Genomic DNA, 14,049 nt, shown 5'->3' on the forward strand with positions numbered 1-14,049 from the left:
ACTGGGGCCCATAAACCGGTGGCTGGGAGGGAACATACAGGTCGAGTGGGGGGGAGGGGTGTAGCACATACTGCTCGGTCATGGAGGAGAGGGGGCCCACACAGCGCCAGAGGGAAGTGCTGTGCTGGGGTTCGCTGGCTGGCACTGCGCCTCCTTCATCTGTGGGACTGAGCAGTACGCCACGCGGTAGCTCCGACCACAGATGAAGCTCAATCCAGGAAGACGCGGAGGATGCAGCGAACGCTGTGGTCTGCCTGTCTTAAAGGGATGGCAGCCACAGTTTCCTACTGAGGACTGCGGTCCCCGGAACTTGGCCAGGGACAACAGAACTGAAGGCGAGTGGCCAAAATGCCACCCACCTGACACGTGGTGCGGGGTATGATGCAGGGCCGCTGCTGATTGGGTGAGGGTGGAGTTAGGGTTGGGTGTGCGGGGGGGTGTTTGGTGTGTTGGAGCTGTATGGGCGTGGTTTAGTCAGTTTCAGTGTATGATGTCATTTCCTGGAGAGACAGAATAGGGCAATTATATATATATATATATATATATATATATACTAGAAGGTGGCCCGATTCTACGCATCGGGTATTCTAGAATTTACGTATTGTGTAGTTAATGTATGATTTTTGTTTTTTATATATATATATATATATATATATATATATATAGATGTTGTTGTGTGTAGTTACCAAGTGTTTGTGTAGGGCGCTGTACATGTTCTGGGTGTTGTCTGGGTGTGGCGGGGGGTGAGAGCGATGTTGTTTGTGTGTTGCGTTGTGTGTGTTGCGTTGTTTGTGGAGCGCTGTGTGTCTGTAGCGTTGGGTGTGTGTGTTGCGCGGTTTGTGTGGGTTTGGGGTGTGTGTGTGTGTTTTGGGGGGAGGTATGTTTTGTGCAATGTGTGTGTTGTGCGGTATGTGCGTATATTTTTGTGTGCTGCGGTGTTTGTGTGTTGAGTGTTGAGTGTGTGCGGCGTTGTCTGTGTGTGTGGGTGTCTGTGTAGGGCGGTGTTTGTGGTTCCCAATGTGTGTGTGGTGTGTTGTGCAGTGCGTGTGTGGCGGTGTGCGTGTGTGTGTGTTTTGGGGGGAGGTGTGCACCCCCCATCGTGCTCCATCCCCCATGCTGCGCACCCCCCATCGTGCTCCATCCCCCATGCTGCGCACCCCCCATCGTGCTCCATCCCCCATGCTGTGCACCCCCCATCATGCTCCATCCCCCATGCTGCGCACTCCCCATGTGCTCCATCCCCCATGCTGCACACTCCCCATCGTGCTCCATCCCCCATGCTGCGCATTTCCCATCGTGCTCCATCCCCCATGCTGCGCACTCCCAAATGTGCTCCCCGATTCTACGCATCGGGTATTCTAGAATTTATGTATTGTGTAGTTAATGTATGATTTTTGTTATATATATATATATATATATATATATAAAAAAAGATGTTGTTGTGTGTAGTTACCAAGTGTTTGTGTAGGGCACTGTACATGTTCTGGGTGTTGTCTGGGTGTGGCGGGGGGTGAGAGCAGTGTTGTTTGTGTGTTGCGTGTGTTGCGTTGTTTGTGGAGTGCTGTGTGTCTGTAGCGTTGTGTGTGTGTGTTGCGCGGTTTGTGTGGGTGTGGGGTGTTTGTGTGTTTTGGGGGAGGTATGTTTTGTGCAATGTGTGTGTTGTGCGGTGTGTGCGTATATTTGTGTGTGCCGCGGTTTTGTGTGTTGGGTGTTGTGTGTGTGCGGCGTTGTCTGTGTGTGTGGGTGTCTGTGTAGGGCAGTGTTTGTGGTTCCCAGTGTGTGTGTGGTGTGTTGTGCAGTGCGTGTGTGGCGGTGTGTGTGTGTGTGTTTTGGGGGGAGGTGTGCACCCCACATCGTGCTCCATCCCCCATGCTGCGCACCCCCCATCGTGCTCCATCCCCCATGCTGCGCACCCCCCATCGTGCTCCATCCCCCATGCTGCGCACCCCCCATCGTGCTCCATCCCCCATGCTGCGCACCCCCCATCGTGCTCCATCCCCCATACTGCACACTCCCCATTGTGCTCCATCCCCCATGCTGCGCACTACCCATCGTGCTCCATCCCCCATGCTGCGCATTCCCCATCGTGCTCCATCCCCCATGCTGCGCACTCCCAAACGTGCTCCATCCCCCATGCTGCACACTCCCAAACGTGCTCCATCCCCCATGCTGCGCACTCCCCATCGTGCTTCATCCCCCATGTTGCACACTCCCAAACGTGCTCCATCCCCCATGCTGCGCACTCCCCATCGTGCTCCATCCCCCATGCTGCGCACCCCCCATCGTGCTCCATCCCCCATGCTGCGCACTCCCCATCGTGCTCCATCCCACATGCTGCGCACTCCCCATCATGCTCCATCCCCCATGCTGCACACTCCCCATCGTGCTCCATCCCCCATGTTGCGCACCCCCCATCGTGCTCCATCCCCCATGCTGCGCACTCCCCATTGTGCTCCATCCCCCATGCTGCGCACTCCCCATCGTGCTCCATCCCCCATGCTGTGCACCCCCCATCGTGCTCCACAGTCACACATCAGACAGTATACACGCACACATCTGATCGCATACACTCACACCACACTTCTGCCTGTGCCCTCCGGTGTGCGGTCCCAGCAGCTGTGCTGCACGCAGTGCTCCTTTCCCTTCTTCCGACACGCACACACCCGATCGCATACACGCACACACCCGATCGCATGCACGCACACACCCGATCGCATACATGCACACACCCGATCGCATACACGCACACACCCGATCGCATACACGCACACACCCGATCGCATACACGCATACACACATTGACGATATTGCACATACGCGCTCACACTCACAACATCCGGAGATACCACATGCTTCTGGCCATGTGATCCTCCGGCAGGTCCTGGAAGGTCACTGTACGCACAGTATCGCCTTCAAGAAGCAAGCGATATCACTGGATGTTGTGAGTGTGTGGATGTGATCTGATGTGTGTGTGAGGTGTGTGTGAGAGTGAGTAGGATCTGATGTGTGTGTCTGTTCTTATGTGTGTGCGTGTGTGTGTGTTCCGCCGCTGCAGGACCTTGATGCGCTCACCTGGGAGCTGGTGTACGCTGGTAACCATGCTACACAATATTACTCGATGTGTACCATGGTTACCAGCGTACCCCGCCCCCCGCTCGCACGGGAGCCCCCACCAGCGTACGCCGGCAACCCCAGCAATGCGAGTGTATGTGTCGGCTGGGTTGGCGGCGTACGCTGATGTGGGCTCCTGGGGGTACAGCACTCACCTGGGAGTCGGGGCTCCGTGTCGGTTCGGGGAATGCGTGTGGGGGGCGGGGCCAGAGCGAGCGTGCAATGCGTGAGGGGGGCGGGGCGTGGCCGAATTGCCAATGCGTGCAGGGGGCCAGGGCGAGAGGCCAATCCGTGTGGGGGCGGAGCCTGGGCGAGCGGCCAATCCGTGCAGGGGGGGCGGAGCCGAGGCGAGTGGCCAATGAGACGCTTGTCGCGGTAATGACAGAATTTTGGAGCAAGACAGACAGACAGAATAAGGCAATTATATATATAGATAGATGAGATGCATCATTAAGAAAAGGAAGTGGAAAACAGGCCAAAGGGTTAAATATGAACTAAATCAAATACAACAATATATGTAGTTAAGAGTAAAAGCATGTCAACCTACCAATAGATGACTCCTTCCTATCTTCATTTAATACATTTCCTGTCAGTCCACATGCTTAAACAAAGCAAATTTATTATGACCTACATAATAAATTATAATCAAAGGTATCAGCTTTTATAGAGAAAGTTTGCTGCAGCTAAGGAATAGAGATCAGCACTGCACCCTTCCACCCCAACATGTATTTCACCTAGCTTCTAGTACATATCTCTATGTAGGGTGTATATATACTGTTTATATATACAGTACTATGGAAAAGTTTTAGCCAGGTATTGAAAAACTGTTGCAAGTGAGAATAATGGAAGTGTTGATATATATTTATGTTAATTAACAAAATACAAACAAAAATGAACAAACAAAAAATCTAAATTAAATCAATATTTGGTGTGACCGCTCTTTGCCTTCAAAATAGCTTAAAAGTATAAATTCCACAATGTACCCAGTTTTTGAAGGAACTCAGCAGGAAGGTTGTTCCAAACATCTTGTTGATCCAACCACAGATATTCTGTGTATGTAGGCTTGTGCAAATCCTTCTGTCCCTTCATTTAATCCCAAATAGACTTAATGAGTCTATGAGTGAGCTTATGGCCCTGTAGGGGCAATATCATTGCATCCCAAAATACTTGTTCTTATTTTTATTAAGGATAGTTCTTCACAACCAATCAGATGCCTCCTTGATGATACTGCATGATAAATATGTGTCTTTATTTCTCAGCATTGAGGACACCATTAATCTTAATTCAATCCCCAAATCCAATGACCAAAACACAGCTCAAAACTTGCAAACGCAGCACACCTTGCTTTACTGTTCCATGTACACAATCATTATTGTACTGCTCTTCAGCTCTTCAGCGATTCAAACTGCCTATTCCAGCCAAATATTAAATGTTTTGATTTCCACTTGCTGACATTTTTCTCCACCCTTGATCCTATGTTTCTTTTCAGTGGTATATTATCCTGAGAGCATTCACTGACTGTTGCGGTTCTCGCATATCATAACTAGAGATGAGCGATGTTCGAGGTTCGCCAATTTCACGTTCGAGTGATTTTGGGGGGTGTTCGAGTCGTTCGATGAACTCGAACGATTTGCAAAAAGTTCGGCAGTTCGAGTTACGTTCGAGAACGGTTCGATCACCAAAAACGTGGCTTTTCACAGATACGTGTGCAGGGAGCCATCGCTGGCAGCCTGTGGTAAGCAGGTAACCAGGGTAAATATCGGGTATCTAAGCAGAGCGCTTTGCTTAGTAACCCGATGTGTACTCTGGCTACGTGTGCAGAAATCCCCGAAAGCCACACAGAAACACTTCCGTGTGACTTCGTCGGATGCCACTGCAGTCTGTGTCCCGCTACAGCTCCAGCCCCGCAGCTGCCTGCTCAGCAGTGTCCGACAGCTGCCCGCACTGTACGGTGTCCGCAGCTGCCCACACTGCAGTGTCAGCATATGCCCACACTGTAGTGTGTCCGCAGCTGCCCGCTCAGCAGTGTCCGCAGCTGCCCGCACTGTAATGCGTCCACAGCTGCCCGCTCAGCAGTGTCAACAGCCACGGGGATGACAAGCGCCGCCGTCAGGAGATTAGTAAAGTTCATTACCTGCAGTGATGAAGTCCTGCCCTCCTGACGTCAGCGCTGTCACTGTCTTCCCTGGCCGCCACTTGTCACATCTCCTCTCGCTGCCGACCCGAGACTGTCATTAGTGGTGACGTCACAGGCTCCCGCGATACTTGGTTTGTGAAGGCGGCGGTTATTGGACTCAGTGACGGCGCTCCTGCCAGGAGTGCAGCGATCACCGCAGGTAATGTACCTCGCTAACCTCCTGACAGCAGCGCTCGTCATGCCCTGCAGTGACAGCGCTGACGTCAGGAGTGCAGCAGATCGTCACAGCAGGTAATGATCTCATCTAACCTCCTGACAGCAGCACTCGTCATGCCCTGCAGTGACCTGGGCTGACCTATTGATGTTAGCTCAGGTCACTGCATTGCTCTCCCAGCCAATATGGAACATTCTGTTCTTCATTGACTGGGACATTGACTATGGTATGGATCGTCGTGGGACCCCCTTGGATTACACCAGAGCCGGATTTGTTTTTCTTTCTAATAAATTGGTGAAAGAGGGAATGTGTTGAGGAGTGTTTTTTCAAATAAAAATGTGTTTGTCGTCTATTTTTTTCTTATTACTGACTGGGTTGGTGATGTCGGGTATCTGATAGACACCTGCCATCACAAACCCCAGGACTTGATGCCAGGTGACATTACACATCTGGTATTAACCCCATATATTACCCCGTTTGCCACCGTACCAGGGCAACGGGATGAGCTGGCGCGAAGCACCAGAATTGATGCATCTAATGGATGCGCCACTTCTGGGGCGGCTGCGGCCTGCTATTTTTAGGCTGGGGAGAGTCAAATAATCATGGACCTCTCTAGTCTGAGAATATCAGATCCCAGCTGTCCGCTTTACCTTGGCTGCTGATCCAATTTTGGGAGGACCCCCGCGTGTTGTGTTTTTTTAAATTATTTATTTAATTTAAAATAACAGCGTGGATGGGGTGCCCTCAGTTTTGGATTACCAGTCAAGGTGAAGCTGTCAGCTGTGGTCTGCAGGCTACAGCAGTCTGCTTTACCCTAGCTGGCTATCAAAAATAGGGGGAACCCCATGTAATTTTTTTTGAAATTTATTTATTTTTTTGGCTAAATACAAGGCTAAGCACCCCTTAGTGCCACATGAAAGGCACCAAAGGGTGCAAAATTACAAAATGCAGGAGAGTGGGACATTATGTGTCTTTCTGCCATTATAATGACAGAAAAGACTGATATGAAGTGTACAAGCACAGGAAAATCACCAGAACACTCTGCGCTGTGAAAAGCAGTAGAAAATGGTACTGGAGTGAACATGTGACCGCCTCATGTAGGTTGAAGCTATGGATCCTGGGTAAATTTATGTATTTTCCGTCCTTGAGTTTTTTTGCAGTACGCAAAAAAACGGAAGGCACACGGATGATAAACGGATGACATACGGACCGTATATGGAACAGAACAAAAATAGATGACACACGGATGCATCCGTGAAAAAAACGGACCGTTTTTTGCGGACCGCAAAAACGGATCAGTCGTGTGAATGTAGCCTTATTCTGATCTGCCGTTTATAAACAGCAGGCAGAAATAAGTGAATAGAGCCCCCCAGCGTTAGAAAATCTCCTGAGTTTCAGGGGGTAGCTGAGACCCTGGAGGTCATGATTCAGGCCGGTTTTTCCGGTCCCCACTCATCTGATCACTGGGATACACCGTATACCGATGATCACGTTACAGTAAATGACAGCGCCGGTAAAAAATTATTTATCTCCGATCTGGCATGAACAAATATGTCAGATAGGAGATAAATCTCCTCCCCAGTCCCCTCCGGTCCCCCGGTGTCGCCAAAGTGCCCCCCCCGACCCGCTCCCGGAAATCCAAGATGGCCGCGCGCACAGCAGCACGCCGGCTGCATTCACCCTACTCCTCTAATTTCTGTCGCATGTGCCATGACACGTGACAGAAAACTCCTCCGCAGGCCCTGCCAGGTCACCCCCTATAACCCCACCGGTGTTCCCCGGTGTCCAATGGAACCTGTGCAGCGTTGATCCCCCGCGGCCCCTTCCTTCACAATAGACGCTGCCGCATGCACAGAGCAGCTGTCAGCTCAGCTTCCTGTCTTCAGTCACAGTGAGTGGTGGTAACCATGCATCTGTAAGCTACTGCAATGCCCTGCTCATGAGGTAAGGAACATAGTTGATCAGGAGCTATACTACATTTCCAAATGGAGGTATTTGATTTTATAGTTGCCCTGCTGAACGACTACCAAACATGACAGTCCATTATACGCCACAAGAAAACATGTCTAAATAGCGAGCTCTGTTGTTTAGTATTCATTAAGCAGGATAACTGGACTTAAAGGGGTATTCCATCTCTAAGATCCTATCCCCAATATATAGTAGGTGGAATAGTAATAATATTAGTAATTACCTTTATTAGCAAATTTAGTATAGTTCTCCTGATTAGGCAAGCCCTTACCTTAGGAGCAGGGCATTGTAGCTTTGGTAGCAACAGTTACGACCAAGAACAAATCACTGTCTCTATGAATGGTGGTAATGGTAACCATGCATCTGTAAGCAACTGCATTGCCCTGCTCATGAGGTAAGGAACATAGTTAATCAGGAGAGCTACACTACATTTCGAAATGGAGGTATTTGCTTTTTCTGTTGCCCTGCTGAACAAATACCAAACATGAGAGTCCGTTATATGCCGCAAAATAACATGTCTAAATAGCAAGCTCTGTTATTTAGTATTCATTCAACAGGATAACTTTACTTAAAGGGGTATTCGATCTCCAAGATCCTATCCCCAATATATAGGAGGTGGAATAGTAATAATATCAGCAAATACCAATATTTGGAAATGTAGAATAGTTCTCCTGATTAGGCATGCCCTTACCTCATGAGCACGGCATTGCAGCTATGGTAGCAACAGTTATGACATGGACTCTGCTGCTGTGGACCCGGGGAGATTGGGTGCAGATTCACTGCCTCCACACTCCTCCTCATATGGAGGGTCTGCACTCCTAGGAAATGGGGGATAGATTCCCTGAGTGTATTCCAGCTGTATTCTAGACAGTCCAGAGTCGTCGTGGGACCCCCTTATTTTTTTCCTTACAATAAGGCCCCCTTCACACGTCCGTGAAAAACACGCACGTGTGTTACGGGCCGTTTTTCGGGTCCGTGTCCCGTTTTTGTGTCCGTTTTTATGGTCCGTGTGGCACCTGTGTGAATTGCGTATGCTAGCCGTGTTTGTGTGTAGAACGTCCGTGTGTGCGTGTGGAATTAACGTGTATGTGTACGTGGAATGTCCGTGTGGAATGTCCGTGTCGAATGTCCGTGTGTGTGATGCACAATGTCGTTTATAAATGTCGGCTGACAGCAGACAGAGTTGCACGATGAGAATGAACTCGGGTGAACTTCACCTGACTTTATCCTCATACCGCGGCTCTGTCTGTGTCGAGTACTGATTAGCGGTCACCTGTGAAGGATTCACCGGTGACCGCTAATCCCCCGAGTGACTGAAGTTTCCCCCCCTCTCTCATACTCACCGTTCCTCGATCCCCGGCGCTGCACGGCATTCACACTGCTGCGGCGGCTTTTACTATTTTGAAAAAGCCGGCCGCTCGTTAAACAATCTCCTATTCCCTGCTTTCCCCGCCCACCGGCGCCTATGATTGGTTGCAGTGAGACACGCCCTACACTGAGTGACAGGTGCCTCACTGCACCCAATCACAGCAGCCGGTGGGCGTGTCTATACTGTGCAGTAAAATAAATAAATAAATAATTAAAAAAAAACGGCGTGCGGTCCCCCTCAATTTTAATGCCAGCCAGATAAAGCCATACGGCTGAAGGCTGGTATTCTCAGGATGGGGAGCTCCATGTTATGGGGAGCCCCCCACCCTAACAATATCAGTCAGCAGCCGCCCAGAATTGCTGCATACATAATATGCGACAGTTCTGGGGCTGTACCCGGCTCTTCCCGATTTGCCCTGGTGCTTTGGCAAATCGGGGTAATAAGGAGTTATTGGCAGCCCATAGCTGCCAATAAGTCCTAGATTAATCATGTCAGGCCTCTATGAGACACCTTCCATGATTAATCTGTAAATTACAGTAAATAAACACACACACCAGAAAAAATCCTTTATTAGAAATAAAAAACACACACATATACCCTGGTTCACCACTTTAATCAGCCCCAAAAAGCCCTCCATGTCCGCCGGAATCCAGGATGCTCCAGCGTTGCATCCAGCGCTGCTGCATGGAGGTGACCGGAGCTGCAGAAGACACCGCTGCTCCGGTCACTTCCACGCAGCAAATGAGGTGAGTAGCGCGATCAGCTGAGCTGTCACTGAGGTTACCCGCTGTCACTGGATCCAGTAACAGCGGGTAACCTCAGTGACCACTCAGCTGATCGCGCGGCTGTCTTCATTAGCTGCGTGGAGGTGACCGGAGCGGCTGTGTCTTCTGCTGCTCCTGTCACCTCCATGCAGCAGAGCTGGATGCGACGCTGGACCATCCTGAATGACGCCGGACATGGAGGGCTTTTTGGGGCTGATTAAAGTGGTGAACCAGGGTATATGTGTGTGTTTTTTATTTCTAATAAAGGATTTTTTCTGGTGTGTGTTTATTTACTGTAATTTACAGATTAATCATGGAAGGTATCTCGGGGAGACGCCTGACATGATTAATCTAGGATTTAGTGGCAGCTATGGGCTGCCATTAAATCCTTATTACCCCGATTTGCCAAAGCACCAGGGCAAATCGAGAAGAGCCGGGTACAGTTCCAGAACTGTCGCATATAATGTATGCGGCAATTCTGGGCGGCTGCTGACTGATATTGTTAGGCTGGGGGGCTCCCCATAACGTGGAGCTCCCCATCCTGAGATTACCAGCCTTCAGCCGTATGGCTTTATCTGGCTGGCATTAAAATTGGGGGGACCGCACGCCGTTTTTTTTTAATTATTTATTTATTTATTTTACTGCACAGTATAGACACGCCCACCGGCTGCTGTGATTGGGTGCAGTGAGGCACCTGTCACTCAGTGTGGGGGCGTGTCTCACTGTAACCAATCATAGGCGCCGGTGGGCAGGGAAAGCAGGGAATAGGAGATTGTTTAATGAGCGGCCGGCTTTTTAAAAATAGTAAAAGCCGCCGCAGCAGTGTGAATGCCCTGCAGCGCCGCGCCGGTGATCGGGGAACGGTAAGTATGAGAGAGGGGGGGGAAACTGACCGACAGACTGTGAGAGAGGGACAGAGAGACCGACAGAGAGACCGACCGACGGACTCAGGGAGATTGACCGACATACACAGAAATAGAAAGAAAAGCCGACATCACTAGAAATAAAAACACCAAACGGACACGGACTATAGGTAGATGCATACGTGTTTACTAACGTGTGTGCACATACCCATAGACTTTCATTGTGTCCACAGTGTGCGTGCTCCGTGCAGATAACGGACATGCATCCGTGCAAAACGCAAACACATACGGATCACGGACACGCACACACGGACATAATGAAATAACGCACGTGTGACCACAATCATAGATTAACATTGGTGTACGTTTGGCCGTGTCTCCGGTATATACGGAAACGGACCAAACACGCACGTGTATCACGGACGTGTGAAGGGGGCCTAAATTGGTGAAAGAGGGAATGTTTTGGGGAGTGTTTTTTTCAAATAAATTTTTTTTTGTCTATTTTTTTTGTTAGTACTGACAGTTTGTGGTGTCGGGTATCTGATAGACGCCATGACATCACAAACTGCTGGGCTTGATGTCAGGTGACCTTACAGCTAGTATCAACCCCATTTATTACCCCATTTGCCACCGCACCAGGGCACGGGATGAGCTGGGGTGAAGCGCCAGGATTGGCATTTCTAGTGGATGTGCCACTTCTGGTGCACCTGCGGCCTGCTATTTTTAGGCTGTGAAGGGCCACTAACTATGGACCTTCACACCCTGAGAATACCAGACCACAGCCGTCCGCTTTACCATGGCTGGTGATCCAATTTGGGGGGGACCCTACTTTTTTTTTGTAATTATTATTATTTATAAAATAATTATAAAAAAGAGCCTGGGGTGACCTCCACATTGGATCACCAACCACAGTAAAGCTGCCAGCTGTGGTTTTGAGGCTACAGCCATCTGCTTTACCCTAGCTGGCTATCAAAAATGGGTGAACGCCACGTCAATTTTTTTAAATAAAAAAAATTAATGGGCTTCCCTGTATTTTGATTGCCAGCCAAGGTAACACCAGGCAGATGGGGGTGGCAACCCGTAGCTGTCTGCTTTATCTGAGCTGAGAATCAAAGACACCGCGGAGCGCTACATCATTTTTTTTATTGATTTATTTTTACAGTACTGTGATGTCAGGCAATCAAAATACAGGGAAGCCCATTTTTTTTTAGTTATTTAAATAAATAATTAAAAAAAAATATATGGACTCCCGCTGCATTTTTTGTATTGCTAGCTAAGGGTAATCCAAGCATCTACTGGCTGTTAACCCCCACTGCTTGGTGTTACCTTTACTGGCAATGGAAAATCCAGGGAAGCATTTTTTTTTTTTTTTGCCAAAAACTAAAAAAAAAAAAATGATGTGAGCTTTGGCATATTTTTGTATACTAGCCAGGTACAGCAGGCAGGTACGGGCTGCCCCCAACCCTCAGCTGCCTATTTGTACCCGTCTGGGAACTAAAAATATAGGGAAGCCCTTTTTTTAATTATTTCATGAATTTCATGAAATAATTTAAAAAAAAAAACGACATGGGCTTCGCCCCATTTTTGTGTCCAGCCAGGTACAACTAGGCAGCTGGGGATTGGAATCCGCAGCACAGGTTAGCCCGTGTTTTCTGGGCCCCTCTGCTGCGAATTGCAGTCCGCAGCCGCCCCAGAAAATGGCGCTTTAAGAGAAGCGCCATCATCTGGCGCTGTATCCAACTCTTCCAGCAGCCCTGAAGCCGGGTGGCTTGCTGGGTAATAATGAGGTAATACTAGCTTTGTTTTACTAGCTAGTATTAAGCCAGAGATTCTTAATGGCAGGCAAGTGTGACCCGGCCATCAAGAATCTCCAAGAAAGGGTTAAAAAAAAGACACCACATAGAGAAAAAATACTTTAATAGAAATAAACACACAGACACATTAGAGACTCCAGTTTATTACTCCCTGTCAGTCCTCCACGATCCTGGTCTTCTGTCTTCTTTCTCCGTCAACCCATGCAGTTCTGCTACATCAGACAGCACTGCATGGGAGGAAGACGCTGCTGCTCTCCGTGCAGTCTAATCACTCAGTGAGTGACCAGAGGCTGCCGGCTGTGAGCGGTGACGTCACCGCTGACAGGCGGGTTACCATAGTAACGGTGCTCCGATCACGTGATTCCCAGTGCCGCTATTCACCAGCTGTGGCATCTAGTCCTTGCATGTGGGCTGACTCTGTAAAGAGCGCCCACATGCAGGAACGGGGAAGCCGACCATGTGCCAGAGCATTTCGCCGGTACACGGAGATGCTGGAATGATCACCACGTACCGGAGAGATGCACTGACAGGACCTAGCATGACGTCTAGACATGTGACCAGTCTGTAGCCAATGAGATAATAGACACGTGACTGGTCACATGCTTTTTTTTACGTCACGGAAGGTCCTATCATCAGTGTTGGTTACCGGAAGGATGCACCGATTGTCGGAAGGAAAAGTGGCGGGAGACAGAGTGCAGGACGCGTCGCGGGGACCTGTAAGCGTTATGGCAATGTTTAATAACTGTATTTGTACATGTATAATGTGTTTTTATGTGTTTGTGTTTGCCTCCCATTGTTTTCAATGGGGTTCGAATGGTTCGTCAAATGGTTTGTCAAACATTCGTCCCAGGCCGTCACAGGGTGTTGCACAATTTTCCTTTCCGTGCAGCATCCATCTCTCCCTTGGTTCCAGGTGTCACCCAGTGATGTGCTAAGACCAGCATGCAAATCCCATACACACACACCAGGAGGCAAGTCCAGTGAGGAAATGGGCTGCCCACTGAAGGGTTAAGCAGACTGGGTGGGAGGTGACGTTAATCGTCGGCTGGGTATCAAAGAGAGTGGTGGCTCTCAAGTAGCTCTCAGGGGAAGAGTAGTCTGGGGAATTGGAGATCCCAGACAGCGTGAGAGAGCAGCCTCAGAGAGTGAGGGGCTGTGGAAGTGGAGGCTCCCAGAGGGTCAGACTAGACCAAAGCACACTAGTAACATCACTGGGAACAGTCACCTGGATGTGCTCCACCCCAGCGGCAGCAGTACTGAAGGACGTTTGGTTAAATCACAGCCTGTGTATTCATTGACCTCACAAATCAGCACAGCCTCATCCAGCACCACGACAACCACTGTGAGTTTCTCTGCTCCCTGTCTCCCAGGCCTAGAGCCCACGGCTCCTACTACCATCACCAAGCCCTGGGGCATCTTCCCCCCTACCTACGGAGTGGTTAATATCACAAGCTGCCATCCCATCGCTCCCGGGCGCTCCCCCAAACGCAGCAGCGGTGGTTTCCCACATTACCACGACCTGTGGGTGGCGTCACGAACTGTAACTATACCGTCCCCTGTAAATATTCCCCTTTGTTGAGTGGCCGCATGACCCCCGGGTCCGGAGACCCCTTGAGCCACCGCGGATCCGGATCTGAGCAGCCCGGCTGCTGGCACGGGGGCGGCACACAATCCCATATAATTACCGAAAAACAAATGATTGAAACTGTTAATGTGGTTACTGCTACTACAGGACAACCTCAGAGGTCTGATGTCATTGATAATTTCAGAAAAAAATTATGTTAACTTTATTCTCTATCATAGTAACCT

At 49.6% G+C, this 14,049-nt stretch overlaps 1 protein-coding gene across 1 annotated transcript in view; it reads right to left on the reverse strand.

The window, feature by feature from the left end:
• The window catches only part of LOC142291659 (uncharacterized), a 1,021,181-nt gene that overhangs the window by 170,003 nt on the left and 837,129 nt on the right, over positions 1 to 14,049 (reverse strand). The window contains exon 95 of the mRNA XM_075336344.1: positions 13,690 to 13,706. Within this exon, the coding sequence (XP_075192459.1) occupies positions 13,690 to 13,706 (17 nt within the window). The remainder of the gene's footprint in view (positions 1 to 13,689; positions 13,707 to 14,049) is intronic.

The sequence above is a fragment of the Anomaloglossus baeobatrachus genome, chromosome 2, assembly GCF_048569485.1.
Source record: "Anomaloglossus baeobatrachus isolate aAnoBae1 chromosome 2, aAnoBae1.hap1, whole genome shotgun sequence".
Lineage (NCBI taxonomy): Eukaryota > Metazoa > Chordata > Amphibia > Anura > Aromobatidae > Anomaloglossus > Anomaloglossus baeobatrachus.